At 44.0% G+C, this 27393-nt stretch overlaps 1 protein-coding gene across 5 annotated transcripts in view; it reads left to right on the plus strand.

Annotated features, from left to right (window-relative positions):
* LOC121554344 (VPS10 domain-containing receptor SorCS2-like) overlaps positions 1-27393 on the plus strand; it is a 327241-nt gene that overhangs the window by 248451 nt on the left and 51397 nt on the right. For all 5 annotated transcript variants that reach the window (XM_041867882.2, XM_041867879.1, XM_041867881.1 and 2 more), the window contains exons 4-6: positions 21458-21622; positions 23456-23529; positions 26888-26952. In XM_041867882.2, coding sequence (XP_041723816.1) covers positions 21458-21622; positions 23456-23529; positions 26888-26952 — 304 coding nt within the window. The remainder of the gene's footprint in view (positions 1-21457; positions 21623-23455; positions 23530-26887; positions 26953-27393) is intronic.

The following is a 27393-nucleotide window of genomic DNA, read 5'->3' on the forward strand; positions in this document are numbered from 1 at the left end:
GGGGATTTGTATTCAATTAGCCTAGCGTAATTAGCGTCATTTTTTCGTTTCCTCTCCTTTGTTACCATTGATAGTGCTTTCTTTTTCTGACCCTGCCTCTACAGCTCCCCCGGTGGCCTGGCTGTCCCATTAACCTTCTATTTATTATACAGTGGGGAAAAAAAGTATTTAGTCAGCCACCAATTGTGCAAGTTCTCCCACTTAAAAAGATGAGAGAGGCCTGTAATTTTCATCATAGGTACACGTCAACTATGACAGACAAAATGAGAAAAAAAATCCAGAAAATCACATTGTTGGATTTTTAATGAATTGATTTGCAAATTATGGTGGAAAATAAGTATTTGGTCAATAACAAAAGTTTCTCAATACTTTGTTATATACCCTTTGTTGGCAATGACACAGGTCAAACGTTTTCTGTAAGTCTTCACAAGGTTTTCACACACTGTTGCTGGTATTTTGGCCCATTCCTCCATGCAGATCTCCTCTAGAGCAGTGATGTTTTGGGGCTGTCGCTGGGCAACACGGATTTTCAACTCCCTCCAAAGATTTTCTATGGGGTTGAGATCTGGAGACTGGCTAGGCCACTCCAGGACCTTGAAATGCTTCTTACGAAGCCACTCCTTCGTTGCCCGGGCGGTGTGTTTGGGATCATTGTCATGCTGAAAGACCCAGCCACGTTTCATCTTCAATGCCCTTGCTGATGGAAGGAGGTTTTCACTCAAAATCTCACGATACATGGCCCCATTCATTCTTTCCTTTACACGGATCAGTCGTCCTGGTCCCTTTGCAGAAAAACAGCCCCAAAGCATGATGTTTCCAACCCCATGCTTCACAGTAGGTATGGTGTTCTTTGGATGCAACTCAGCATTCTTTGTCCTCCAAACACGACGAGTTGAGTTTTTACCAAAAAGTTATATTTTGGTTTCATCTGACCATATGACATTCTCCCAATCCTCTTCTGGATCATCCAAATGCACTCTAGCAAACTTCAGGCCTGGACATGTACTGGCTTAAGCAGGGGGACACGTCTGGCACTGCAGGATTTGAGTCCCTGGCGGCGTAGTGTGTTACTGATGGTAGGCTTTGTTACTTTGGTCCCAGCTCTCTGCAGGCCATTCACTAGGTCCCCCCGTGTGGTTCTGGGATTTTTGCTCACCGTTCTTGTGATCATTTTGACCCCACGGGGTGAGATCTTGCGTGGAGCCCCAGATCGAGGGAGATTATCAGTGGTCTTGTATGTCTTCCATTTCCTAATAATTGCTCCCACAGTTGATTTCTTCAAACCAAGCTGCTTACCTATTGCAGATTCAGTCTTCCCAGCCTGGTGCAGGTCTACAATTTTGTTTCTGGTGTCCTTTGACAGCTCTTTGGTCTTGGCCATAGTGGAGTTTGGAGTGTGAATGTTTGAGGTTGTGGACAGGTGTCTTTTATACTGATAACAAGTTCAAACAGGTGCCATTAATACAGGTAACGAGTGGAGGACAGAGGAGCCTCTTAAAGAAGAAGTTACAGGTCTGTGAGAGCCAGAAATCTTGCTTGTTTGTAGGTGACCAAATACTTATTTTCCACCATAATTTGCAAATAAATTCATAAAAAATCCTACAATGTGATTTTCTAGAATTTTTTTTCTCAATTTGTCAGTCATAGTTAATGTGTACCTATGATGAAAATTACAGGCCTCTCTCATCTTTTTAAGTGGGAGAACTTGCACAATTGGTGGCTGACTAAATACTTATTTTCCCCACTGTAATTGTAAGTGAAGGTAGTCTAGTTACTGAGTGAAACCTCTGCTGTAAAATGGCCTTGTAGTGAGATTCAATTTAAAATACAAAAAAGCACCCACACCTCTGAGTTCTCATTGCAGGTGCGTTGGAAAAATGGTCTAACTTCAAAGAGAAGAGAAACCCGCACACTGCTCTTGCTCATATCACTTTTTTTTATTAAAAGGGAACTGCACCCACTGATTTGGCCTTGTTTTTTGGCGTGCTCCTCAGGCCATTCTGACAGAAGCCAATCGTGAGTTGGCTTGGGGGTGTGGTTTGATGTGGGTGTTTCTTGGGTGTGTCCTTGCCACCACCAAGACACACCCATCTGTCAGAACCTTGCCCGCAGCTGTTTCCCCACACTCAATCACAACAAACAAACCTCCTGCAGGTTGAGTTCAATAACTACAGGCAGATGTATGGTGAGATGCCGGAGGAAGCTTTGAATAGGTCAGTAGCCTACAGAGGAATATGAGAAGAAGGCAATTGCTGAATTTATGTAGATATTTTAAACTAAGTGTTTTGATAACTTTAAAATGTAGTAAAATAACTATGTAGAATAAACACAATCTCATAGAAGCAGTGTTCTGCTAATATAACAATGTGCACCTTTCACCTTTCATTGTCATTCCCAGCCAATACAGATACTTTGCCTATTGGCATTTTGTCTGGTGGTAAAGGGGCTACCTTGGCAAATATGTCAGAGTGGTCATACCTTCCTGTGTGGTGTCCCGTATACAGGAGTTCCCTGATCCTGGTGCAGATTACACAGGGTTTCTCCCTACCCATGTTGACTGATACCATTCAATTCAATAATACAAAATAAAAAATACAAATAAACTTTGTGTCTAGTAAAATTGTTATGCCGAGTGCCAGGTCTCTCTCCATTTAGAGACATCAGTATCAAGCCCGTCTGTCAGTCTGGACTTCATCATATCACCTTGCAAGTCTCCATGTGCTGGCTCCATACATGTTTCTGTGAACACATACAGACATAGTCACTTACCAATGGCAGTTGGGATAGGTGATATCTGACACAAACAGGTGCTATGTTGAAGTTTGAACAGGTCAGATAAAACCTACCCAATTATGGTCCCCCCATCATTTTTTTATTTTTTTATTTTTTATTTAACCTTTATTTAACCAGGTAAACCAGTTGAGAACAAGTTCTCATTTACAACTGCGACCTGGCCAAGATAAAGCAAAGCAGTGCGATAAAAACAACAACACAGAGTTACATATGGGGTAAAACAAAACAAAGTCAAAAAAATACAACAGAAATACATATATATACAGTGTGTGCAAATTTAGCAAGTTATGGAGGTAAGGCAATAAAATAGGCTATAGTGCAAAATAATTACAATTAGTATTAACACTGGAATGATAGATGTGCAAGAGATGATGTGCAAATAGAGATACTGGGGTACAAATGAGCAAAATAAATAACAATATAGGGATGAGGTAGTTGGGCGGGCTAATTTCAGATGGGCTGTGTACAGGTGCAGTGATCGGTAAGGTGCTCTGACAACTGATGCTTAAAGTTAGTGAGGGAGATAAGTGTCTCCAGCTTCAGAGATTTTTGCAATTTGTTCCAGTCATTGGCAGCAGAGAACTGGAAGGAATTGCGGCCAAAGGAGGTGTTGGCTTTGGGGATGACCAGTGAGATATACCCGCTGGAGCGCAGACTACGGGTGGGTGTTGCTATGGTGACCAATGAGCTAAGATAAGGCGGGATTTGCCTAGCAGTGATTTATAGATGGCCTGGAGCCAGTGGGTTTGGCGACGAATATGTAGTGAGGACCAGCCAACAAGAGCGTACAGGTCACAGTGGTGGGTATTATATGGGGCTTTGGAGACAAAACGGATGTCACTGTGATAGACTACATCCAATTTGCTGAGTAGAGTGTTGGAGGCTATTTTGTAAATGACATCGCCGAAGTCAAGGATCGGTAGGATAGTCAGTTTTACGAGGGCATGTTTGGCAGCATGAGTGAAGGAGGCTTTGTTGCGAAATAGGAAACCGATTCTAGATTTAACTTTGGATTGGAGATTCTTAATGTGAGTCTGGAAGGAGAGTTTACAGTCTAACCAGACACCTAGATATTTGTAGTTGTCCACATACTCTAGGTCAGACCCGTCGAGAGTAGTGATTCTAGTCGGGTGGGCGGGTGCAAGCAGCGTTCGGTTGAAGAGCATGCATTTAGTTTTACTAGTGTTTAAGAGCAGTTGGAGGCTACTGAAGGAGTGTTGTATGGCATTGAAGCTCGTTTGGAGGTTTGTTAACACAGTGTCCAATGAAGGGCCAGATGTATACAAAATGGTGTCGTCTGCGTAGAGGTGGATCTGAGAGTCACCAGCAGCAAGAGCGACGTCATTGATATTGTCACGATCGTTGGTTAGAGATGAGGACCAAGGCGCAGCGTTGAAGGCGAACATATTTATTTAGAGAATGATCACACGATCAAAACAACAAAACGATGACGTGACAGTCAATGGTAATACATAAACCAAATACGAACAAGAAACCACAATGAAAGAATGCCTAACGGCTACCTAAGTATGACTCCCAATCAGAGACAACGAGCTACAGCCGTCTCTGATTGGGAGCCACCCTGGCCAACATAGATATACAACCACTAGAACAAACATAAATGCAAACTCACACCCTGGCTCAACATACCAGAGTCCCCAGAGCTAGGGCGTGACAGTACCCCCCCCTAAAGGCGCGGACTCCGACCGCGCCAACCAAATACCACAGGGGAGGGACCGGGTGGGCACTCCGCCTTGGCGGCGGATCCGGCTCCGGGCATGATCCCCACTCGCTCTCTAACCCCCCAAAGTACCCCTGGTCCGGTCTGGCCCTGCTGACCGGAGCTGGACTGCACACTGGTGGAGCGGATTGCTCTAGCTCCGGCGTGAAGCAGCTGACCCGTGCTGAACCAGGCACCAGTGGAACAGGCACGGGCTGTGCCGGACTGACGACGCACACCACTGGCTTGGTGTGGGGAGCAGGACCGGGCCGAGCCGGGCTGATGAAACGCACCCCTGACTTGGTGCGGGGAGCAGGAGCGGGCCGGACCGGGCTGGCGAAGCGCACCACTGACTTGGTGCGGGGAGCAGGAACGGGCCGAGCCGGGCTGACGAAGCGCACCACTGACTTGGTGCGGGGAGCAGGAGCGGGCCGGACCGGGCTGACGAAGCGCACCACTGACTTGGTGCGGGGAGCAGGAACGGGCCGAGCCGGGCTGACCGAAGCGCACCACTGACTTGGTGCGGGGAGCAGGAACGGGCCGAGCCGGCCTGACGGGCGCACCACTGACTTGGCGCGGGGAGCAGGAACGGGCAGAGCCGGGCTGACGGGCGCACCACTGACTTGGTGCGGGGAGCAGGAACGGGCCGAGCCGGGCTGACGGGCGCACCACTGACTTGGTGCGGGGAGCAGGAACGGGCCGAGCCGGGCTGGCGAAGTGCACCACTGACTTGGTGCGGGGAGCAGGAACAGGCCGGACCGTACTGGGGACACACACCACTGGTCCTACGCAGGGATCTGGAATGGGCCGGACCGGACTGGTAACACACCCCAGTACCTCTCGCCGTGCCTCTACACCTTCCACCCCCTCTTCGACCAGTGGCCCCCGTAACCTGGCGGCCTCCTCTGCCAACCCGCTGGGCCGCTCTGCCGCGGTCTCCTGCTGGCCCGTCGTCCACGGCGTTAGCCCCCCCCTAAAAAATTTCTGGGCGTCTCTCCCCGTGGACCAGGCCTCCATGTCTCTCGCCAGACTCTCACCCCACTGCTCCAAAGTCCAACCTCTCTCCTCCTCACTTGGCTTGGCCCAGTCGAGACTCTTACTCCACTGCTCCCAAGTCCATCCTCTCTCTTCTTCACGCTGCTTGGTCCTGTTATGGTGGTTTCTTCTGTCACGATCGTTGGTTAGAGATGAGGACCAAGGCGCAGCGTTGAAGGCGAACATATTTATTTAGAGAATGATCACACGATCAAAACAACAAAACGATGACGTGACAGTCAATGGTAATACATAAACCAAATACGAACAAGAAACCACAATGAAAGAATGCCTAACGGCTACCTAAGTATGACTCCCAATCAGAGACAACGAGCTACAGCCGTCTCTGATTGGGAGCCACCCTGGCCAACATAGATATACAACCACTAGAACAAACATAAATGCAAACTCACACCCTGGCTCAACATACCAGAGTCCCCAGAGCCAGGGCGTGACAGATATACACAGAGAAAAGAGTCGGCCCAAGAATTGAATCCTGTGGCACCCCCATAGAGACTGCCATAGGTCCAGACAACAGGCCCTCCGATTTGACACATTGAACTCTATCTGAGAAGTAGTTGGTGAACCAGGCGAGGCAGTCATTTGAGAAACCAAGGCTATTTAGTCTGCCAATAAGAATGCGGTGGTTGACAGAGTCGAAAGCCTTGGTCAGGTCAATGAAAACGGCTGCACAGTACTGTCTATTATCGATCGCGGTTATAATATCGTTTAGGACCTTGAGCGTGGCTGAAGTGCACCCATGACCAGCTCGGAAACCGGATTGCATAGCGGAGAAGGTACGGTGGGATTCGAAATGGTCAGTGATCTGTTTGTTGACTTGGCTTTCAAAAACGTTTGAAAGGCAGGGCAGGATGGATATGGGTCTGTAACAGTTTGGATCTAGAGTGTCACCCCCTTTGAAGAGGGGGATGACCGCAGCAGCTTTCCAATCTCTGGGGATCTCAGACGTTACGAAAGAGAGATTGAACAGGCTAGTAATAGGGGTTGCGACAGTTTCGGCGGCTAGTTTTAGAAAGAAAGGGTCCAGATTGTCTAGCCCAGGTGATTTGTAGGGGTCCAGGTTTTGCAGCTCTTTCAGAACATCAGCTGTCTGGATTTGTGTGAAGGAGAAGCGGGGGGGGCATGGGCAAGTTGCAGCAGAGGGTGCAGAGCTGGTGGCCGGGGTAGTGGTAGCCAGGTGGAAAGCATGGCCAGCCGTAGCAAAATGCTTGTTGAAATTCTCGATTATTGTAGATTTATCGGTGGTGATAGTGTTTCCTAGCCTCAGTGCAGTGGGCAGCTGGGAGGAAGTGCTCTTATTTTCCATGGACTTTACAGTGTCCCAAAACTTTTTGGAGTTAGTACTACAGGATACAAATTTCTGTTTGAAAAAGTTAGCCTTTGCTTTCCTAACTGCTTGTGTATATTGGTTCCTAACTTCCCTGAAAAGTTGCATATCGCGGGGGCTATTTGATGCTAATGCAGTACGCCACAGGATGTTTTTGTGCTGGTCAAGGGCAGTCAAGTCTGAGGAGAACCAGGGGCTATATCTGTTCTTAGTTCTGTATTTTTTGAATGGGGCATGTTTATTTAAGATTGAGAGGAAATTACTTTTAAAGAACAACCAGGCATCCTCTACTGACGGAATGAGATCTATATCCATCCAGGATACCTGGGCCAGGTCAATTAGGAAGGCCTGCTCGCTGAAGTGTTTTTGGGAGCGTTTGACAGTGATGAGGGGTGGTCGTTTGACCGCGGACCCGTTACGGACGCAGGCAATAAGGCAGTGATCGCTGAGATCCTGGTTGAAGACAGCGGAGGTGTATTTAGAGGGTAAGTTAGTCAGGATGATATCTATGAGGGTACCCATGTTTACGGATTTAGGGTTGTACCTGGTAGGTTCGTTGATAATTTGTGTGAGATTGAGGGCATCTAGTTTAGATTGTAGGATGGCCGGGGTGTTAAGCATATCCCAATTTAATTGTAATCCAAACCCAACATTAATTTACTTGTTCCAAACTTTATAACCAAAATGGTCCTATTTAAACTTTATAGTCTATTTTGACACTAGAATAAATGTTTCTGACTCATATCAATGCCACATAGGCTGTTTTCAATGGGATTAGTTGGTTTTTAGGGGCACTCACTCTTTAAAGCCTACATGTCGGCCTTTTGGCCTTCATCAGAGCTTTTCAAACTTTTTGTTGTTGTTGATTAGATTCAATTTAAAAGTGAAGCAGGGACAAAGTGATGAGGTAAAGTGCCAAGGCATAAAATAAAAGAGAGTGAAAAAAAGTTGTTGTAAGCATGATTAAATGATGAAACGGACAAGGCCTCTTTTAATGTAGAATCTCTGTCTGAGAATGTTGTTGTCAAGGAGGCACCAGGGACAGTTCAATACCTCTCTCTCTCTCTGTTTTTTAATATCCTCTCCTTGCTGGATGTCCCAGTCTGACCAAAGCCTATCCAAGGCAAACAGGCAAACACACTCACCATTCAATGCCACTTCATTGATTCCCTGTGGCTCTTTCTTCTCTTTGTGTGCATATCCTAACGTTAGAGCAGCAGCTGTGTACTAGCTGGTTGGAGATCTTTTGTCTGCAGTCTGATTCCACAGACTAGAAAACCCCATGTTGGGTAACAGAATGGCCTAGTCGAACACTACGGCTGTAGAATGGAGATGCTTATTATTGCGTGTCTGTGTGTGTGTGTGTTTGTGTGTGTCCTCCACCGAACCCATTGCACTGATGGGCGAAGTCTCCTTCTGGGAGAACATGGGGAGTCATGTTAGGCTCTCAGGTTTGCAACAGTTGGAGTTTGTCTAAACCTTGCCTTCTGCCTTGTCGACCTATGCAACAATGTTGCCGTTTTTTTGCGAACTCCACCCTGCCATGCATAGAAAATGAACGTGACAAGACTTGACAGCTTCTCTGAGCCAGGCAAATTCATTTATCTGGATCGTTTTAATGGATATATCCAAAGAATTGGCCATAGAAACATTTCGGACTATATCATTTGGTGGATGGATGAAATAAAACAAATTTACTCATGAAAATAAAGTTTTTTATGAAAACATGTCATTCATCTTTTTTATATATGTTGGCAACCGTCTAAAAAATGCAATATTAAGGCACTCAAACCAGAGATTTTCATGTTGTACAGTACTGTGAAGTATGCTATTATTAAAGTCACAGTTAGAAATGATTGGCCAGTTTTAGCTAATTTCCCTAGTGACGTTCCCCCTTTCTCCTCACAATGGTCCAATTTGTGGGGTCCTCCTCTCTCTATCCCCTCCACTACCCTCATCGCACGCACGCACGCATGCGCACACACACACACTCACACACACACACACACACACACACACACATTCACACACACACACACATTCACACACTCGACACAAAATACTCACCCCGTTAATTAACTGCTCACCATGGAAATGAAATATCCTCTCTCTCCGCCAACGCCCGGATATCCCCCTAATTATTCCAGTTGTATAATTCAGTGGTTTTTAAAGTGCCACTAATTTTTCACTGGTGCAGATAAAGTCGCAAATCTCCGTATGGCTGGAAATAATCTGTCGGTGTGAAGATCCTTCCTGTTCCCCCGTAATTATCTACACCGGGGGTCCCTGAGTTATCAGTTTGATTGGCAGGCGAGGAGAGAGTGGAGAGGAGCAGCATGACTTTCATTCGCTCTAATGTAGACTAGTGGTATCAGAGTGACTAGAGAATGTTCATTGCAGACTAGATAGTGTTTGAACTGGGGATGTAATTGATTACTTTGATTTGGTGGCACACTAGGTTGATTTGGTGTACTTCAGGGCATGCACAGCAAACCAACCAGTTTATTGTTTGCTATTGTAGCCCGCCAAGGGTCAGTATACCAAGAGTCCTTTAAAACATACAGTTACAGTAATTAAACAGTTAACTAACAGTTTAATACAGATGAATGAACACAATTAAAGCATCTCATTTCACAATTTCAGATGGTTATCTTGTAGATGTCAGATGCATTGACTTGCAGTACTACCTGGACTCCACCCTCTGTGGACTACACTGCTGTCACACCCTGGCCTTGAGAGGCCGGTCGTCTTTTGTTGGTTTGGTCAGGGCGTGAGAATCTATGCTAGAAATTCTATGTTTATGTTCTAGGTATTGTATTTCTATGTTTGGCCGGGTGTGATTCCCAATCAGAGACAGCTGTCGCTCGTTGTCTCTGATTGGGGTTCATACTTAAGTAGCCTGTTTGCCTACCTTAGTTGTGGGATCTTGTTCCGGGTTGGCTGGTATGTGTATAGCCGGAGGACTTCACGTTACGTTGTTTCTTGTTTTGTTGTATGTTTATTGTGTAAATAAACATGTTCGTATACCACGCTGCACCTTGGTCTGACCCGTCTCTCAACGATCGTGACAACTGCAGGAAATAATTTGGATTTCATGTTGGGTCCTTGGCCTATAAAATTGTCCTTCTGAGTTTCTTCCTCAAGAATCTGCAAACCATTCATCCCTGGTTTTTGTCCACATCCAATATATGATTTCTATTCCACTTTGTCAGTCCTATTTTCAGTTATTTTCACTTTTGCCATTCAATCACTCTCATTCAAATTCTGTTCCAAACTTTCACAATCTGACTTTTAAGAGGGCACAGAGTATTGGGCCCACTATATGAGGTGAATTGGAATGATTAAACTTACTATGGAATATTTGACAGATGTCATAGAAAACTGGGAGAGGAATGAATGGGCGATTTTTCTGAAATACATCAGAGCTTTTACCACTCAGAAAACGAAACCATTGAGGCCATTTCAAATGTTACACTCCTTCTCTCTTTCACTACGCTCTTAGTTGAAGAAAAAGTTAGAAAGTCTCCTTAATTGAATTTCTTTCCATTAAGGTTGAAAAGCACAATAAACTGTCACTCTTACTATGCAACGCAATGTGCCACTGGTTCATTGATCCAGCAACAGTTTTCATCTCCCATTTATTAGGCCCAGAGCCTGGGCTAGAAACAATCACTGTCTCCTCAGTGGCATCTCCTTCCACCAAACACTCTAATTTCCTCTCCGTCTGCCCCCTCTATCGATTAACTCCCCCCGTCATGCGTGACAAGCTCGTTCTTTCTTACTTTCTCTCACTTTCTCCCCTTCTCTCAATCTATTTCATTCATTTTATCTCCCCCTTTTATCCCTCTATTTCACTCACTCTTTCTATCTGTTTCTCGCACTCTATTATTGCTATTTCATCCACTCTCTCACTTTCTCTATTTCTATGTTTTTTTTCTTTATTTCACTCTCTCTCTCTTTCTCTGTTTCACTTTTTCTCCCTTTTTCTCCTTCTCTCTCTCTCTGTCTCTGTCTTTCTCTCTCTCTTTTTCATTTTCACTCATTATCTGAAGAAGAGATGAGTCACAGTGAGTGTTAGCTTGACTGTGTCTCAGAGAGAGGTAGCAAGATCAGAGAAGAGAGGGAGGGGTGGGGGGGGTGGTCAAACATATATTAATGTCATCCACAACTGGATAAATCACAGCACCAGAGTGTGTTTTCTCCACTTTCTCCACTGTCTCTTGTACCCCTGGGCACTAGGAAGGAGGCACACATCACATAGGCTAGCTAGGCTACCGCCCAGAAGGAAAGAGACAAACCAAAACACTGCTTTAATGACAAACAGCTCGGTATATTCAGAGGCAGAGAAACAGTTGATTTTATCTGTTTTTTTGGACAGTATTTTCCCCAGTATTCTGGGAATTAGCGTAGCCAATTTGAATACAATGGCATCAATTTAATACTTATATCTGGCACTTTTTCCGGTTAAAAACAATCATCTCGAATTGAGTGCCAAAAAACACGTTTGTGAAATGATCGAGCTAATGTGTTTTGTTCCCAACCTGACAGAGTGTTAAACCTCTTATCTGCAATTAGTGATTGTTATCAGTGTAATATCTGCTGATTTGTTGAACCACATTTCAGGTCTGTTTGCTAACCTTCAGGTGATTATGCCATTTTAACCTTTTTGTACTAATTACATGTTATGGCTGGCAAATGCATTGTGTACTTCCAACTTTTCAAAGTGGGATAACGTGAGTACAGTTAGCCCTTCATTTTGTCCCAGCTATAGCACAAGTTCACTACAATAGAGAATTGGGCCATACAACATGCTTAGATTTTTGTTTTGCAATTATAGTTTTTAATTGTTTGCTTTCACAATATAGCAGTGCAATTTAATTACATTTGACAAAAAATATAATTTGACAATCATGAATAGATTTAAAATACAGGAAATAAAAAAAGGAAACAAACTTTTCGTTTTTTTGCAACATGCTTTAATTGAATGCTAATAGTGACACTTACAATATTTTTTCGGGGAATGGCTATGACTGTTTAGAAATGGTTGTTCTGAACAACATGTAGTCTTTTGAAACACTTGTGAAAAAGTAAGATGTCACATTCATCATAATGAAATTATACCCAAGTTTGAAATTGCCCAAAAACACAGGAATGTTTACACAAACAATCAAGTCATTACCTTGCAAAACTGTTCAAGATAATATTATATGCCAATAAAAAAACTGCACACCTGTTTGTTGCTTGTTTTACTGCGCTCTGCGAGTGAACGATTGTTTACCCATAAAACACAGCCCTGCAACGTCAATTGCAGTTTACAAGCCACAGCCTCGTGTGTGAGGAATTCACTATCTCCCTCCTTGACTTAGCCTTGTTAGGATTAATGATAATGAAAATAGAATGCAAATATGTAGAAATCATTTTGCTGCCTCTCTGCTGCATTTCCACACACACTAATTTGGTCTCAGCGGGGAATATTTGCATATTTGTTTAGCTCTATTTTTTTGCTATTGTGTGTGTGTACCCGAATAAATACATATTCGTAAAGGCAGGCATGCAGGCAGTAAAATAGATGGTCAATTTTACCAGACGTGCAGCTTGACCTGTGGGTTCATTGGTAGCCCGGAGACAAATTGCCTGGAAAAGGTCTGGTTTTAACGAGCACGGGGGAAGGGGGGGGACACAGAGGGTGACCCGTGTCATAAATGCTGCCAGTGACCCGCCGGGCACTTACTGACTGACCCCTGTGTTCATGGAGCCGTCTGGAGCTCTAGCCACACACACACACACACACACACACACACACACACACACACACACACACACACACACACACACACACACACACACACTAAAACATGGGTACACACACACACTCGCATGTGAACTCTCTATATATATCTCCCCCACTCTCTCTCTTTCTAACTATCTATATCTGTCTGTCTCTCTTATGTTGCTATTTCTCTCTATAGAAAGTCTACACCCCTTGAACTTTTTTCACATTTTGTTGCGTTACAAAGTGGTACAAAGTGGGATTGAAATAGATTTAATTGTATTTTTTTGTCATTGATTTACCCAAAATACTCCATAATGTCAAAGTGAATATAAGTTTTTATTTATTTATTATTATTAATAAAAATGTAATAACTAAAATAAAGTCATTGCATAAGTATTCACCCCCTTTGTTTAGGCAAGCCTAAATTAGTTCAAATGTTAAAATTGGCTCCCGATTGGCGCAGTGGTCTAAGGCACTGCATCTCAGTGCTAGAGGTGTCACTACAGACCCTGGCTCAATTCCAGGCTGTATCACAATCCGGCCGTGATTGGGAGTCCCATAGGGCGGCGCACAATTGGCCCAGCGTCGTCCGGGTTTGGCCAGGGTAGGCCGTCATTGTAAATAAGAATTTGTTCTTAACTGACTTGCCTAGTTAAATAAAGGTTTAATAAAAAAATAACATAATAAGTTATACAGTGGGGGAAAAAAGTATTTAGTCAGCCACCAATTGTGCAAGTTCTCCCACTTAAAAAGATGAGAGAGGCCTGTAATTTTCATCATAGGTACACGTCAACTATAACAGACAAAATGAGGAAAAAATTCAGAAAATCACATTGTAGGATTTTTTATGAATTTATTTGCAAATTATGGTGGAAAATAAGTATTTGGTCAATAACAAACGTTTCTCAATACTTTGTTATATACCCTTTGTTGGCAATGACACAGGTCAAACGTTTTCTGTAAGTCTTCACAAGGTTTTCACACACTGTTGCTGGTATTTTGGCCCATTCCTCCATGCAGATCTCCTCTAGAGCAGTGATGTTTTGGGGCTGTCGCTGGGCAACACGGACTTTCAACTCCCCTCCAAAGGTTTTCTATGGGGTTGAGATCTGGAGACTGGCTAGGCCACTCCAGGACCTTGAAATGCTTCTTACGAAGCCACTCCTTCGTTGCCCGGGCGGTGTGTTTGGGATCATTGTCATGCTGAAAGACCCAGCCACGTTTCATCTTCAATGCCCTTGCTGATGGAAGGAGGTTTTCACTCAAAATCTCACGATACATGGCCCCATTCATTCTTTCCTTTACATGGATCAGTCGTCCTGGTCCCTTTGCAGAAAAAAAGCCCCAAAGCATGATGTTTCCACCCCCATGCTTCACAGTAGGTATGGTGTTCTTTGGATGCAACTCAGCATTCTTTGTCCTCCAATCACGACAAGTTGAGTTTTTACCAAAAAGTTATATTTTGGTTTCATCTGACCATATGACATTCTCCCAATCCTCTTCTGGATCATCCAAATGCACTCTAGCAAACTTCAGACGGGCCTGGACATGTACTGGCTTAAGCAGGGGGACACGTCTGGCACTGCAGGATTTGAGTCCCTGGCGGCATAGTGTGTTACTGATGGTAGGCTTTGTTACTTTGGTCCCAGCTCTCTGCAGGTCATTCACTAGGTCCCCCCGTGTGGTTATGGGATTTTTGCTCAACGTTCTTGTGATCATTTTGACCCCACGGGGTGAGATCTTGCGTGGAGCCCCAGATCGAGGGAGATTATCAGTGGTCTTGTATGTCTTCCATTTCCTAATAATTGCTCCCACAGTTGATTTCTTCAAACCAAGCTGCTTACCTACTGCAGATTCAGTCTTCCCAGCCTGGTGCAGGTCTACAATTTTGTTTCTGGTGTCCTTTGACAGCTCTTTGGTCTTGGCCATAGTGGAGTTTGGAGTGTGACTGTTTGAGGTTGTGGACCGGTGTCTTTTATACTGATAACAAGTTCAAAGAGGTGCCATAAATACAGGTAACGAGTGGAGGACAGAGGAGCCTCTTAAAGAAGAAGTTACAGGTCTGTGAGAGCCAGAAATCTTGCTTGTTTGTAGGTGACCAAATACTTATTTTCCACCATAATTTGCAAATAAATTCATTAAAAATCCTACAATGTGATTTTCTGGAATTTATTTTCTCAATTTGTCTGTCATAGTTGACGTGTACCTATGATGAAAATTACAGGCCTCTCTCATCTTTTTAAGTGGGAGAACTTGCACAATTGGTGGCTGACTAAATACTTTTTTCCCCCACTGTATGTTATATTCACTCTGTGTGAAATAATAGGGGTTGACATTATTTTTTAATGACTACCCCTTACTCTGTCCCCCATACATACAACATCTGTAAGGTCCCTCAGTCAAGTATTGAATTTCAAGCACAAATTCAACTACAAAGACCAGGGAGCTTTTCGAAAGCCTCATAAAGGCAGTGATTTGTAGATGGGTAACAATAACAAATCAGACATAAAATATATATTTAAGTTAATAATTATGCTGTGGATGATGTATTAAATCACCCAGACACATCAAAGATACAATCATCCTTCTGAACAAGCTGCAGGACAGGAAGGAATCTGCTTAGGGATGTCACCATGAGGCCATTGGTGATTTTAAAACAGCTACAGAGTTCAATGGCTGTGATGGGAGAAAACAGAGGATGGATCAACAACATTGTAGTGACTCCACAATATTAACCTAAATGACAGAGTGAAAAGAAGAATACAAATATACAGAATACAAATATTCTAAAACATGCGTATGTATGCAACAAGGCACTAAAGTAATACAGCAAAAAAAACATGGCAAAGGAATACACTTGTTGGCCTAAATGCAAAGCCTTATGTTAGGGGCAAATCTAACACAACACTTCACTGAGTAACTGCCTCCTTATTTTCAAGCATGGTGGTGTCTGCATCATGGTATCAACAAAGACTGGGGAGTTTTTCAGGATGAAAAGAAACGGGATGGAGCTGAGCACAGGCAAACTCCTAGAGGACAACCTGCTTCAGTCTGCTTTATACCAGAAACTGGGAGGGGAATTCACCGTTCAGCAGGACAATAACCCACAACACAAAGCCAAATCTACACTGGAGCTGCTTACCAAGAAGGCATTGAATATTCCTGATTGGCCAAATTACAGTTTTGACTTAAATGTGCTTGAAAATTGCTGTCTAGCCATGATCCCCAACACCTTGACAGAGCTAGAAGATTTTGAAAAGAATAATGGGCAAATATTGGACAATACAGGCGTACAAAGCTCTTATGAGACTTACCCAATAAGACTCACATCTTTAATGTTTCTAACATGCATTAAATCCATTTAAATGGATTTAATGACAATTAAATCTATTTAAATCCCACTTTGTAACACTATAAAATGTGATGAAATCCAAGGGAAGTGTATACTTTTTATAGGCACTGTTTCCCTCCCACTCTCTCATCTCTATCTCTCCTTCCCTGTTTAGCTATGCAGGTATTCTGTTTCCCTTTTTGCATGGTCAGCGGCTGGGCCATCCTCTATTCCTGTTCGTCTCCCCCCTCCTTCTCATTTCTCTCCGTCTCTCTTTTTGTCCAGGAAGGTATTTGATTTCTCCTCCTGCAAGGTCAGAAGGTGGGTTCTCTCTCTCGCTCTCTCTCTCTCTCTCTCTCTCTCTCTTTCTCTCTTTCTCTCTCTCTCTCCCTCCCTCCCTCCCTCCCTCCCTCCCTCCCACCCTCCCTCCCTCCCTCCCTCCCTCCCTCTCAGTAGTTCCTCCACCCCTGGCCTGCTAGCTGACTTCAGTGTAAGTGCTTGTGACAGGGGTGGGTTATGATGGCGCTGATTGCGCTCGTTGGCCTGACCCGGACAAATTGCCTGTGTGAGTGTCAGGTTCTGTGGCGGGAGGGCAGGAGAGCGGACCAAGTCTTGCTCTACTCTCTCAACCCCACCCTCCTCACCTGCTTCTCCTGTTCCTGTCCTCTCCTTCACACTGTGTGGGTGATACAGTGTACTCTGTTTTCCATCATAGAGATGTAACTAATCAGCATTCTGCAGTCATCAATATCTTAAATACTTTTTGCATTCTTATTAAAGTAATGCCTATTCTAAGTTAGTTTATCCTCTCTGTCTGTGTTTTAAGTGTGTTATGGTTGAGATAACCTGGTAAAGAGCCGTCAATTAGGGGTTTATGAGGACATTAGTCAGGTGGATCTATACATACAGCATAGCACACGCACGCACGCACACACACACAGACACATAAACACACAGAGACACATACACACGCGCACACACAAATGCACAAGCACACACACACACACACACACACACACACACACACACGGACGTATGCACCAGACTCTGCAGGGAGGGATCCGCACAGATGAACACACTCTTAACTCACTATGATTAAATCTGAAATCATTCCCCAGAGGTCCTTCTCTCTTGCTCTCTTTTCTCTCTCGCTATCTCTCCCTCTCTCTCTCTCTTTCTCTCTCTCTCTCGCTCTATCTCCCTCTCTCTATCTACCGCTCCCTTTCTTTCTCTCTCTCTCTCTCTCTCTCTCTCTCTCTCTCTCTCTGCATCATGCACAACGTGTTGGTAACAGGAAAAGGAGAGGGACGTGCCAGAGTGTGTTTGAACAACACCTTCATCTCCTAATGGGAGAGGGGTTAGATGGAGAGAGAGGGAGAGAGAGGGGGAGGAGAGAGAGAGAGAGGGTGGGGGTATGGATTGAGAGAGAGGCAGAGCGAGGGATCTCAGAGACAGATAGCGCTGGGTATGGCCCTGTGTAGCTCAGTTGGTAGAGCACTCACTAACTGTAAAGTGGATAAGAGCGTCTGCTAAATGACTAAAATGTAATGTAAATGTATGGAGATGGGATCAGAAGGACAGAGAGAAAGTCTGAGACTGACAGAACCTCAAATAGCTACAGGATAGTTAGATATATGTCAAAGAGAGAGGGAGAGGCTGAGCATAAGAGAGAGAGAAAAAGAGAGAGAGAGAGTTAGAGGAGAGTGAGAGAGGAAGTCAGACAGAAATGGAAAGAGAGAGTTGGAGGAGGAGACACAAAGTAACAGACAGAATGATAGAGAGTTGGAGGAGACATAGAAAGAGTGGGAGTCAAAGTGCACATCGTTGTCAGTCTGATGTTGGGCACGATAAGCACTGTTCTTGGCACCAGCAGGCATCTAGGGCACCACTCACCACTCCTCCTCCTCCCTCTACTCGGAGTCCCATCCGTATCAGCCCTACGCAACACTCTCTCTCTCTCTTTCTTGTAATGACAAAGGTAAAGATAAGTTCTTCAGTAGCCATGGACCAGAGCCAAGATGGAGCCCCAGAGCCGCAGAGCCGAGCCGTGTCCTGCCAGTCGCCACCGGTGTAATACAAATGCACCTGCCTCTTTGGAAACTAATATCCATAATGTACGGGGCCATGGTTAATGCATTAGGAATGTAGCTGTGGGTAGTAGGTGCTCTCAGGACCCTTTTCTCTCTCGCTTCCTGACACCTCTAACACAGAGTACTACTCTGTGTTGGGGCTCTCACTCCTTTACCTGGTGTAATGTGTATCGTTTATCACCTAGCCTGCTCCCTGGACGGCTAACACACCTTTGAGTGGTGTGCAGTGTGTGTGCTTGAGTGGGGTCTGTGGGTGCATGACGTGTGCACATAGGTGTGTGCGTGACATAGTTTGAGTGTATATGGGTCTGTGTATACAGAGTGCCTCCTGTAGACATACCTTTTGTTTTGCCAGAAAATGGGTCTCAAATGTATTAATTAGTTTTGAACACTTTCTCATAATGTCGTGTACTTTCTCATAGCTAGTCCTGGGGAGATATTAATAACGTCATGTCAATGTACTCCTGTTCCCCCAGGCGATCCTTACAACAGCTACTATTCTCTAGTTTATTCACAGCATAACACGGATCACCACTCACCTATTGCACAGGCCCTGCTCTCACTGAAAATCAACACCGCCAATTTGTATATGTAATTGGGTGGAAAGCAATTGTGCTGGAGCTACATTTTTAGAATGGCAACAGAGAATCACTAACCGAAGGGTTCTGTGTTTTTTCCTCAGCTCGGGCGGATAGGAGCGCCTCGAGACGTTTACAAATTAGACAAAGAAAATGCACTCGCATGACTCCAAAGTGATGAATATTATTATGGTGCATCGGCATCAGTTTGCAGCCTGGTAGAGATGTCGAATTTGTGCATGTGTGCTACTATACAGTTGGTAGAGCAGGGGTAGTAAATATAAGATTCCTTTGAGGAGTCTTCATTTGACTGCTGGGTTCTAGGAGACAGACAAAGAGTCAGACTGTCCTTGTGTGATTCATTACATCTGTGATACGGGCCTGTGTTTGTGTGTGTGTTTGTGTGTGTGTGTGTGTGTGTTTGTGTGTGTGTGTTTGTGTGTGCCATGGTGCCTTACATGTATTTGTGTTCCCACTGTGTGGGGGACTACATTTGTTTACCCAGTAAAGTATACCCAAAGCATTAGCATCTCTTAATCTCTCCAAGTTATAGTAGTATGGTCTCAAGTCACTGAGATCTGTCCCACAACCGTCTATCAAACCATTTCCCATCCCCTTACATGTATCTGTATAGATAGATAAAACTTGCTGTGCTCGTATATACCTAAGCAGATGCGTTTTATAAGCGATTATATGACCTAATACACATTGATCCGGGAGGAAGCGATGGGACTTTCAATGTTGTTTACTTCTTTTAAGTCCACAGGGCAGATTAAGCGTGATCACTGATGGCAGCTCAAAGACGATCAGAAGCTGGCAATAGTGAATGAGGCTTGATTTGTCTCTTTTTCTTACCCACAAGAGAGTGACTATTGTTTGAGGCCTATAGATAGAGTACTAACAGTATTGCCATTTCTATGGTATTCCTATTAACATTACTCCCCCAATGTATCATACACTCACTATGCTGTCTCAAGTGTAGACACAGGAAGTTTTGGGAGCGCTTTTATCTGCGACACACAATAGGAGCTCTGTACTGAGTGAGCGTGAGTTATGACTTGGAAGAAACAGTTTTGAGCGATGGTTGTGGTGAAAAGCTTTTGATTCTGAGAGTCTGAACTCTCAGTACAGCAGCAATAGTGTAGTTTCTCTCTCCTTGTACTGACTTCTCAAAGTTCATGGCTTAGTTGTTGTCGTGAGTGAAGTCAGGGAAAAAGGACCAAGGGTGAGGTTTAACCTTGCTTTCTCTTGTTTGGTTGCTTTTCAAGAGGTAGAGTGTTCTGTCGGCTTGACAACAGCACCACTCATAGTTTGTCAGCGGTACTGCAACACCAGTAGGTAATGAATGGGATAGAAGGCAGGCAGGGGTAGCCTATACTGTTCTTTGATGCCACTTCCTAATCCAATAATGATAGCTTGGGCGAAGCTATTTCAGGCAGTCTGTAAGGTTATTTGGTCACAAGGTTCTTTATCTGATCCAAACTGCTGATGTTGTGTTGTTCAGATTGGACTTTCACTACTTTTATTACGCTTTGTTCCTTACCTAAAATGTAAAAATGTCAAATCTGTAAGCTGTTGTAATAAAGGGGAGGTCAGAGAGGGTCAGAACTGGCTTTGGTTAAGGTGTGTGATGTTAGAATAGTCCTCTCATAGTAGTCATCAGGTAAAGCTGGGTGAGTTCTGTTTAAACAAGAGGTATTGGAATAGAGGGACATTTTGATGGATGGGTCCCCCAGGGAAAGCAGGGCAAAATGGGAACACACACACACACACACATCAAAGTATGTCTCTTGGCCTTTGAGATTCCTAATTACTTTTCCTCCACTCCATTTTTCTGCTCTCTATCCCTCCAACTCTCCATCTCGCCATCCCACCATCCTTCCTCAGTTCCTTCCATCTCTGTGAATGAAAAAGAAGTGTCTCTTCTCTCCATCTCTCCACAGGCAGTGTGGCAGCTGTATGCAGGCAGAACAAACAGCCAGGCTAGGGGTTGTTAATTGACCGTGGCGATCCATAGAAGGCTGCTTAGACCCGGCTCGCTCAACCCTTACACACATGCATGCGCACACCCCCCCCCCACACACACAGCTCGCTCAACCATTACACAGCACACAAACACACAGCCCAGATTGGGGAGCCAGTGCGATGCAGAGCGGAGCGCCCTAAGTAATGCTTAATTGCAGGCATGAGGGGCATAGCAATAAAGAGAGATGAAAAGAGAGAAGAAGAGAGAGGAAGAGAGAGGAAGTAGGATAGCTTGTGCAATTATATGGCACAAATTCAGTGTATATGCAAAATGTAGATGAACACTTTTCCCATCTTGCCCCTCATTGGACGGTTCCCCCATGTCTGATTGTTGCAGATGACAGAATCTTGAGCGATCTGATTGCCTAATAAGTTAGTGTTGCTCAGCCCTTTAGGGGGTTTACCTCTGCGTGTCCAACACTTAATGGTGATTGGTGAGATGGTAAGCTCAGTGTTCCCCCAATTAATGTGTTTCTGTTATAAGCTATAAAAGGGAATATTAGATAATCAATATGGTGTCGCCACGGAGTAAGCGGTGGGCCGTGGGGATGTAGTGTTCTGGTGGCCTTGAGAATGGCCCTGATTGGAAATATTGCGTGCTTGGGTGCATGCGTGTCTCTCCACATGTACCATAAAACTGCTGACAGGGCTTCCGTCGCATTTCAACCCAATAAACCCAATTCAAATATAACCACATTACCATTACCCTATACAGTATGACCTTATCCTTATCTCCCTTCTAACCGCTGACCTCTCTCTGTCAGGTGATCCTGGTGAGCTCGTCCATTAACGAGCGTGACCAGATGCTGTTCATTAGTACAGACGAGGGCTCCTCGTTCCAGCGACAGCCCCTCTCCTTCACCGCCGAGACTCTCGTCTTCCACCCCAAGGAGGAGGACAAGGTGCTGGCTTACTGCAAGGAGGGAAAGGTGGGTCAACAACCATGTCATAATCAGAGATAATTGTGCTTTTGTGGGGATATCTATTTAATGTTCATAGCATTTATATCAGTTCACATTGAACAGAAATATATGTTGAAAATATGCTAAAATACCAAAAATCGAATTGAGCAGCAAACTTGTTTTGGACAGTGCTACTTAATTCACAGCTAGGATAGCCTTGCCCTAGCAAAGCGTAGTGTGTAGCATCGTAGTGTTGTGTGGCGCAGGAAGCCTAGCTGTTAGAGCTATGGGCCAGTAACTGAAATGATGCTAGTTAGAATCCCCGAGCCGACAAAGTGAAAAATATGCCAATGTGCCCTTGAGCAAGGCACTTAACCCTAATTGCTCCAGGATCGCTGTTGTTAATGGCTGGCCGTTACCCCAGTCTCAGGGGGAGTTGGGATATGCAAAAAACACATTTCCAATTCACCCATGCTGTATAAAAATTTTTGAAATATGACTAATATTTACTGCATGCTGTTTTATTCAACACGGGTGTAATTATATAGCCTACAGTGTAGGGAATACTGAGTAGGAGAAGTGTGTTGAATTGACCAGCCCTTAGATACAGATCTATGTAGGATCAGCTGACCTTCCCCAAATGCCAAACATTTAAAAATCCATAACCATTAGGGTAGTAAAACACAAAACTGACCGTAGATCAGTGTCGAGGGACAGTTCTGCATCATATTCTACGATCTCTTCTCAGATAACTCACAGTCACAGTAGCAACAGCATATGGAGGGAGCACCACTTTAATCATTTACAGTTAATTAAACAAGAAATTCAATTAGGTTTTAATTTGTTCCATATGGCCAGGCTACAGATGGAGAGTAAAAAGTCATTTAACGGTACAAAAAATCATTTAGCGGAAGAAAGAGATGGGAGGCCTACGGTAGCCCCCCTCTCCTCCAACACCCTGTTAGAATTCATATATTTGTAGGGAAAGATGATTGGTGAGATGGTGCCCCTTGCAATTGGTTATTCTTAGGAGATGTTGCTATGGTCAGGTTTGATTTATCTTGGTTCAGGCAATCAATCCGGTTTTATTGTGTTTAATTTTATCGATGAAATTGTGCTCTCTGGATTTCAGTGAGCGTTTCAGTGTTTGTAAAGGTTTGTTGATTTCTGCTGAAGCATGTATGCACTTACAATACCCTACGTGTGTGTCAGTGGAGGCTGCTGAGGGCAGAACGGCTCATAATAATGGCTGGAACGGAGCCAATGGAATGGTATCAAACCATGTATTTGATGCCATTCCATTGATTCCACTCAAGCCTTTACCACGAGCCCGTCCTCCCCAATTAAGGTGCCACCAACTTTGTGTGTGTGTGTGTGTGTGTGTGTGGCAGTAAGGGAATGTGTACAGGCTTGCTGGTGAAACCTTTTTTGTGCTGTTCATGTCTGCTGGGATACCTTGTGGGAAAATCAATACATATTCATTATTAAGCTGATCAATGGTACACATGCACACACAACAAAATTGACACACACACACACACGGAATAGCCAACTAAGATTAATAGAGGTTTGCCTGAGGTAGGTGAACCGTGAAATTATTTTGCTTGACTTACTGGACCGGACGTTCTTCAACACATAGACTCCCAATTTACTAAAGACCGAGGGATGTTCTGACACCATAAAATCTCCAATACTGACATGAAAAGCTATGACAATCATCCAGTCCACCTCTTTATCCATACAGCTCCTATTTGTCGGGCATTTATATTTTTTTCATATCAATTTATGACATGAGCTACTACTTGTAGCAACCTTTGTGTAATATCATTGTTTGATAGTTTGATTGTTTTCTATTCAAAGCTCTACGTGTCCACGGATTTGGGCCGGAAGTGGATTCTAATGCAGGAACGAGTGACCAAGGACAGGATATTTTGGTCAGTGATTTTCTATTGCTATTATCTCTCCCACTTGCTTTACAGTACTGTAACTCTGGCCATTACATTGTTACACCCTCACTGACAAAATCAGTTTTCGAGCTCATGGGTTAGAGAGAGTTTTTCACTTTGAGCTTTATCTCCTCACCCCTTCTGCATTCTCTCTCTCTCTCTCGCTTGCTCGCTCGCTTGCTCCTGTTCGGAGCGTACCCAGAAGGTCATAGAGACAGTGCCTGCCTGCTTGCTGCTCTCGCCTCTCAGAAATGATATTTGTTCCCGTTGGTTCCAGATCAGTGGTTGTAAAGCCAGTAGTGTTGAGACATGGACAGACCTGAGTTATCAGCTGGTTCCAGATCAGTGGTTGTAAAGCCAGTAGGGTTTAGACCTGGACATCTGTCCATCCCTAACACCAAATCATCCCCAGCACATCTTACTGTATGGGGATAGATAGGGTAGTTCTAAAGTGCGTTTTGCTGCAAGCAGAAGTTGTGGCTAATATCTGATTACCTAACACAAATCTGACCTTTGACCACTATTAGTTGAGATGTAAAACTGATCCCAGTTCTGGGGTTAGAGGCAATTTCCTTACACTTCACAATGCATTGCATTTCACATATGGATACGATTACAAAGCCATTATACAACCTTATACAGTATATGATGTACACTACCAGTCAAAAGTTTTAGAACACCTACTCATTCAAGGGTTTTTCTTTTTTTTAAACTATTTTCTACATTGTAGAATAATAGTGAAAACATCAAAACTATGAAATAACACATATGGAATCATGTAGTAACCAAAAAAGTGTTAAACAAATCAAAATATATTTTATATTTGAGATTCTTCAAATAGCCACGCTTTGCCTTGGTGACAGATTTGCACACTCTTGGCATTCTCTCAACCAGCTTCATGAGGTAATCACCTGGAATGCATTTCAATTAACAGGTGTGCCTTCTCAAAAGTTAATTTGTGGAATTTCTTTCCAATGCGTTTGAGCCAATCAGTTGTGATGTGACAAGGTAGGGGGGTATACAGAAGATAGCCCTATTTGGTAAAATACCAAGTCCATATTATGGCAAGAACAGCTCAAATAGGCAAAGAGAAACAACAGTCCATCAATACTTTAAGACATGAAGGTCAGTCAATAAGGAACATTTCAAGAACTTTGAACGTTTCTTCATGTGCATTCGCAAAAACCATCAAGCGCTATGATGAAGCTGGCTCTCATGAGGACCACCACAGGAATGGAAGACCCAGAGTTACCTCTGCTGCAGAGGAAAGGAACATTAGAGTTACCAGCCTCAGAAATTGCAGCCCAAATAAATGCTTCACAGAGTTCAAGTAACAGACACATCTCAACATCAACTGTTCAGAGGGGACTGTGTGAATTAGGCCTTCATGGTCGAATTGCTGCAAAGAAACCACTACTAAAGAACACCAATAAGAAGAAGAGACTTGCTTGGGCCAAGAAACACGAGCAATGGACATTAGACCGGTGGAAAACTGTCCTTTGGTCTGGAGTCCAAATGGGAGATTTTTGGTTCCAATCGCCGTGTCTTTGTGAGACGTGGTGTGGGTGAACGGATGATCTCCGCATGTGTATTTCCCACCATAAAGCATGGAGGAGGTGTTATGGTGTGGGGGTGGTTTTCTGGTGACTGTGATTTATTTAGAATTCAAGGCACACTTAACCAGCATGGCTACCACAGCATTCTGCAGCGATACGCCATCCCTTCTGGTTCGGGCTTAGTGGGACTATAATTTGTTTTTCAACAGGACAGGCTGTGTAAGGGCTATTTTACCAAGAAGGAGAGTGATGGAGTGCTGCATTAGATGACCTGGCCTCCACAATCCCCCAACCTCAACCAAATTGAGATGGTTTGGGAAGAGTCGGACCTCAGAGTGATGGAAAAGCAGCCAACAAGTGCTCAGCATATGTGGGAACTCCTTCAAGACTTTTGGAAAAGCATTCCAGGTAAAGCTGGTTGAGAGAATGCCAATAGTGTGCAAAGCTGTCATCAAGGCAAAAGGTGGCTATTTGAAGAATCTCAAATATACAATATATTTTGATTTGTTTAACACTTTTTTGGTTACTTTTTTGGGGGTGTTTTTTCATAGTTTTGATGTCTTCACTATTATTCTACAATGTAGAACATATTAAAAATAAAGAAAAACCCTTGAATGAGTAGCTGTTCTAAAACTTTTGACAGGTGGTGTATGTATTGGCACTAGCTGTAGGAAATAAGAGATCAAAAGATTACGTACCATATATGTAATCCAAGCACCACATTTGTAGCCCTAACCACTGACTACTAATAAAATATCACCACATATATTTTGCTTTGGCCAGTGACTCCCCAAACAGTACAATAGCAGTATGTAATGAGACGTAAAATACTGACAGAGACACAGAAGTGATATGCCTAGGGAGATTTTCCTGGTCATGTCATATGGTCAAGCAAAACATTTATCTCTAACTAGAACACATTAGGGCCAGGATGTTTTGACCTGACCAAGAAAAACTCTTGGCTCTGAAAAGCCTCTAAAAGCATCCATGCTTTCTGATAGGCCAGAATTAGCTGATTGTTGGGGCTGGAATAGCTTTTATCCTCACTGCATGGCCTACCGCTCATAAAGGAGCGGAAGAGAAGAGTGGTCTGGGAGCCTATCCTTATAAATCAGGAGCACTTTAAAGAGCTAGTCAGCTTCTATCTGGCAGGGTGGTCCTTCCGACAAGATGGACGCCACAGACACTAGTGCTTTATACCAGTCTGTTTCTCTACTCGTTCAGAGTTGGGTTTTTCAACTATTTATCTTGTGTAAAGCATTGCTGGCTAGTGGCTATCCCATGGAATAATAGAACAGATGTGAATTTGTTATTGGTGGTGAAATGGTGGCTCGTATGGTGCTTGAGGCCAAGAGCAGACAGGAAACACAACTCAGAGAATGACACAGTATGTGAGTAGAATACGGACATAAGGAAAAAGTGATATAGAATACAACTTGTTCAGAAGGTGTTTTGTTCGCTCTCTTTCTCCCTCCCTCCTTTCCTCTTCCCTCCCCCCTTCCTTCTCTCCCTCTCTTCCCCAGCTTGCTAATCGACTCATAAAGCCTCTTTATAGGGAGCGTAATGGAGGTTTTATGTCTCACCTATATCTTTACAGAGCTGGGGAGATTTCACAGACTTCACTGCCGACTTCTAATCAGATTCACTTTGTTGACAGAGAGAAAGTGGCGATAGGAAGAAGGAGAGAAAGGGGGGGCAGAGAGAGAGGAAGCAAAGGAGGGTTAAGTGCACGACTAGTTCGGTTCTGTTTTCCCAACTGCCAACTTTAAAACTAACCTCATCTTTTTCAGGTCTGTGGCTGGTGTAGATGTGGACCCTGACTTGGTGCATATGGAGATGCAGGACACAAGTGGAGGTATGGTGCTCTTCTTTCAGCGTGCATGCATGTGTGTATGGATTATGTGAACTACATCTTTGCACACTTTCTCACCGACTAAATAAGACTCTTAGAAAGATATCACCACTCCCTCTACTTCTTCTAGAATCCCCTAAACACACATTGCTACCCTCAACTACCTATCTCTCACGCTATTCCTCTCCCTTGAAGACAAGTCTGTCTGTTCAACGCTCTCACCTCCTCATTCAACTCCCACAGGCACCAGGATTATCATATCATTATATGATATTATCATTATATTATATTATCATATCATCAGCCAGCCAGGTTAGCGCTGCACGACCCACCAAGGGGAATAGGTGTGTGTGTAGAGTGGGGGGTGGGGATGGCTGTGTGTGTTTGTGTGCGCGTGTGCATGTGTGCGCTTGTGTGTGTGTGTGCACACGTGTACACATTTGC

The sequence above is a fragment of the Coregonus clupeaformis genome, chromosome 19 (assembly GCF_020615455.1).
Source record: "Coregonus clupeaformis isolate EN_2021a chromosome 19, ASM2061545v1, whole genome shotgun sequence".
Classification (NCBI taxonomy): Eukaryota; Metazoa; Chordata; class Actinopteri; order Salmoniformes; family Salmonidae; genus Coregonus; species Coregonus clupeaformis.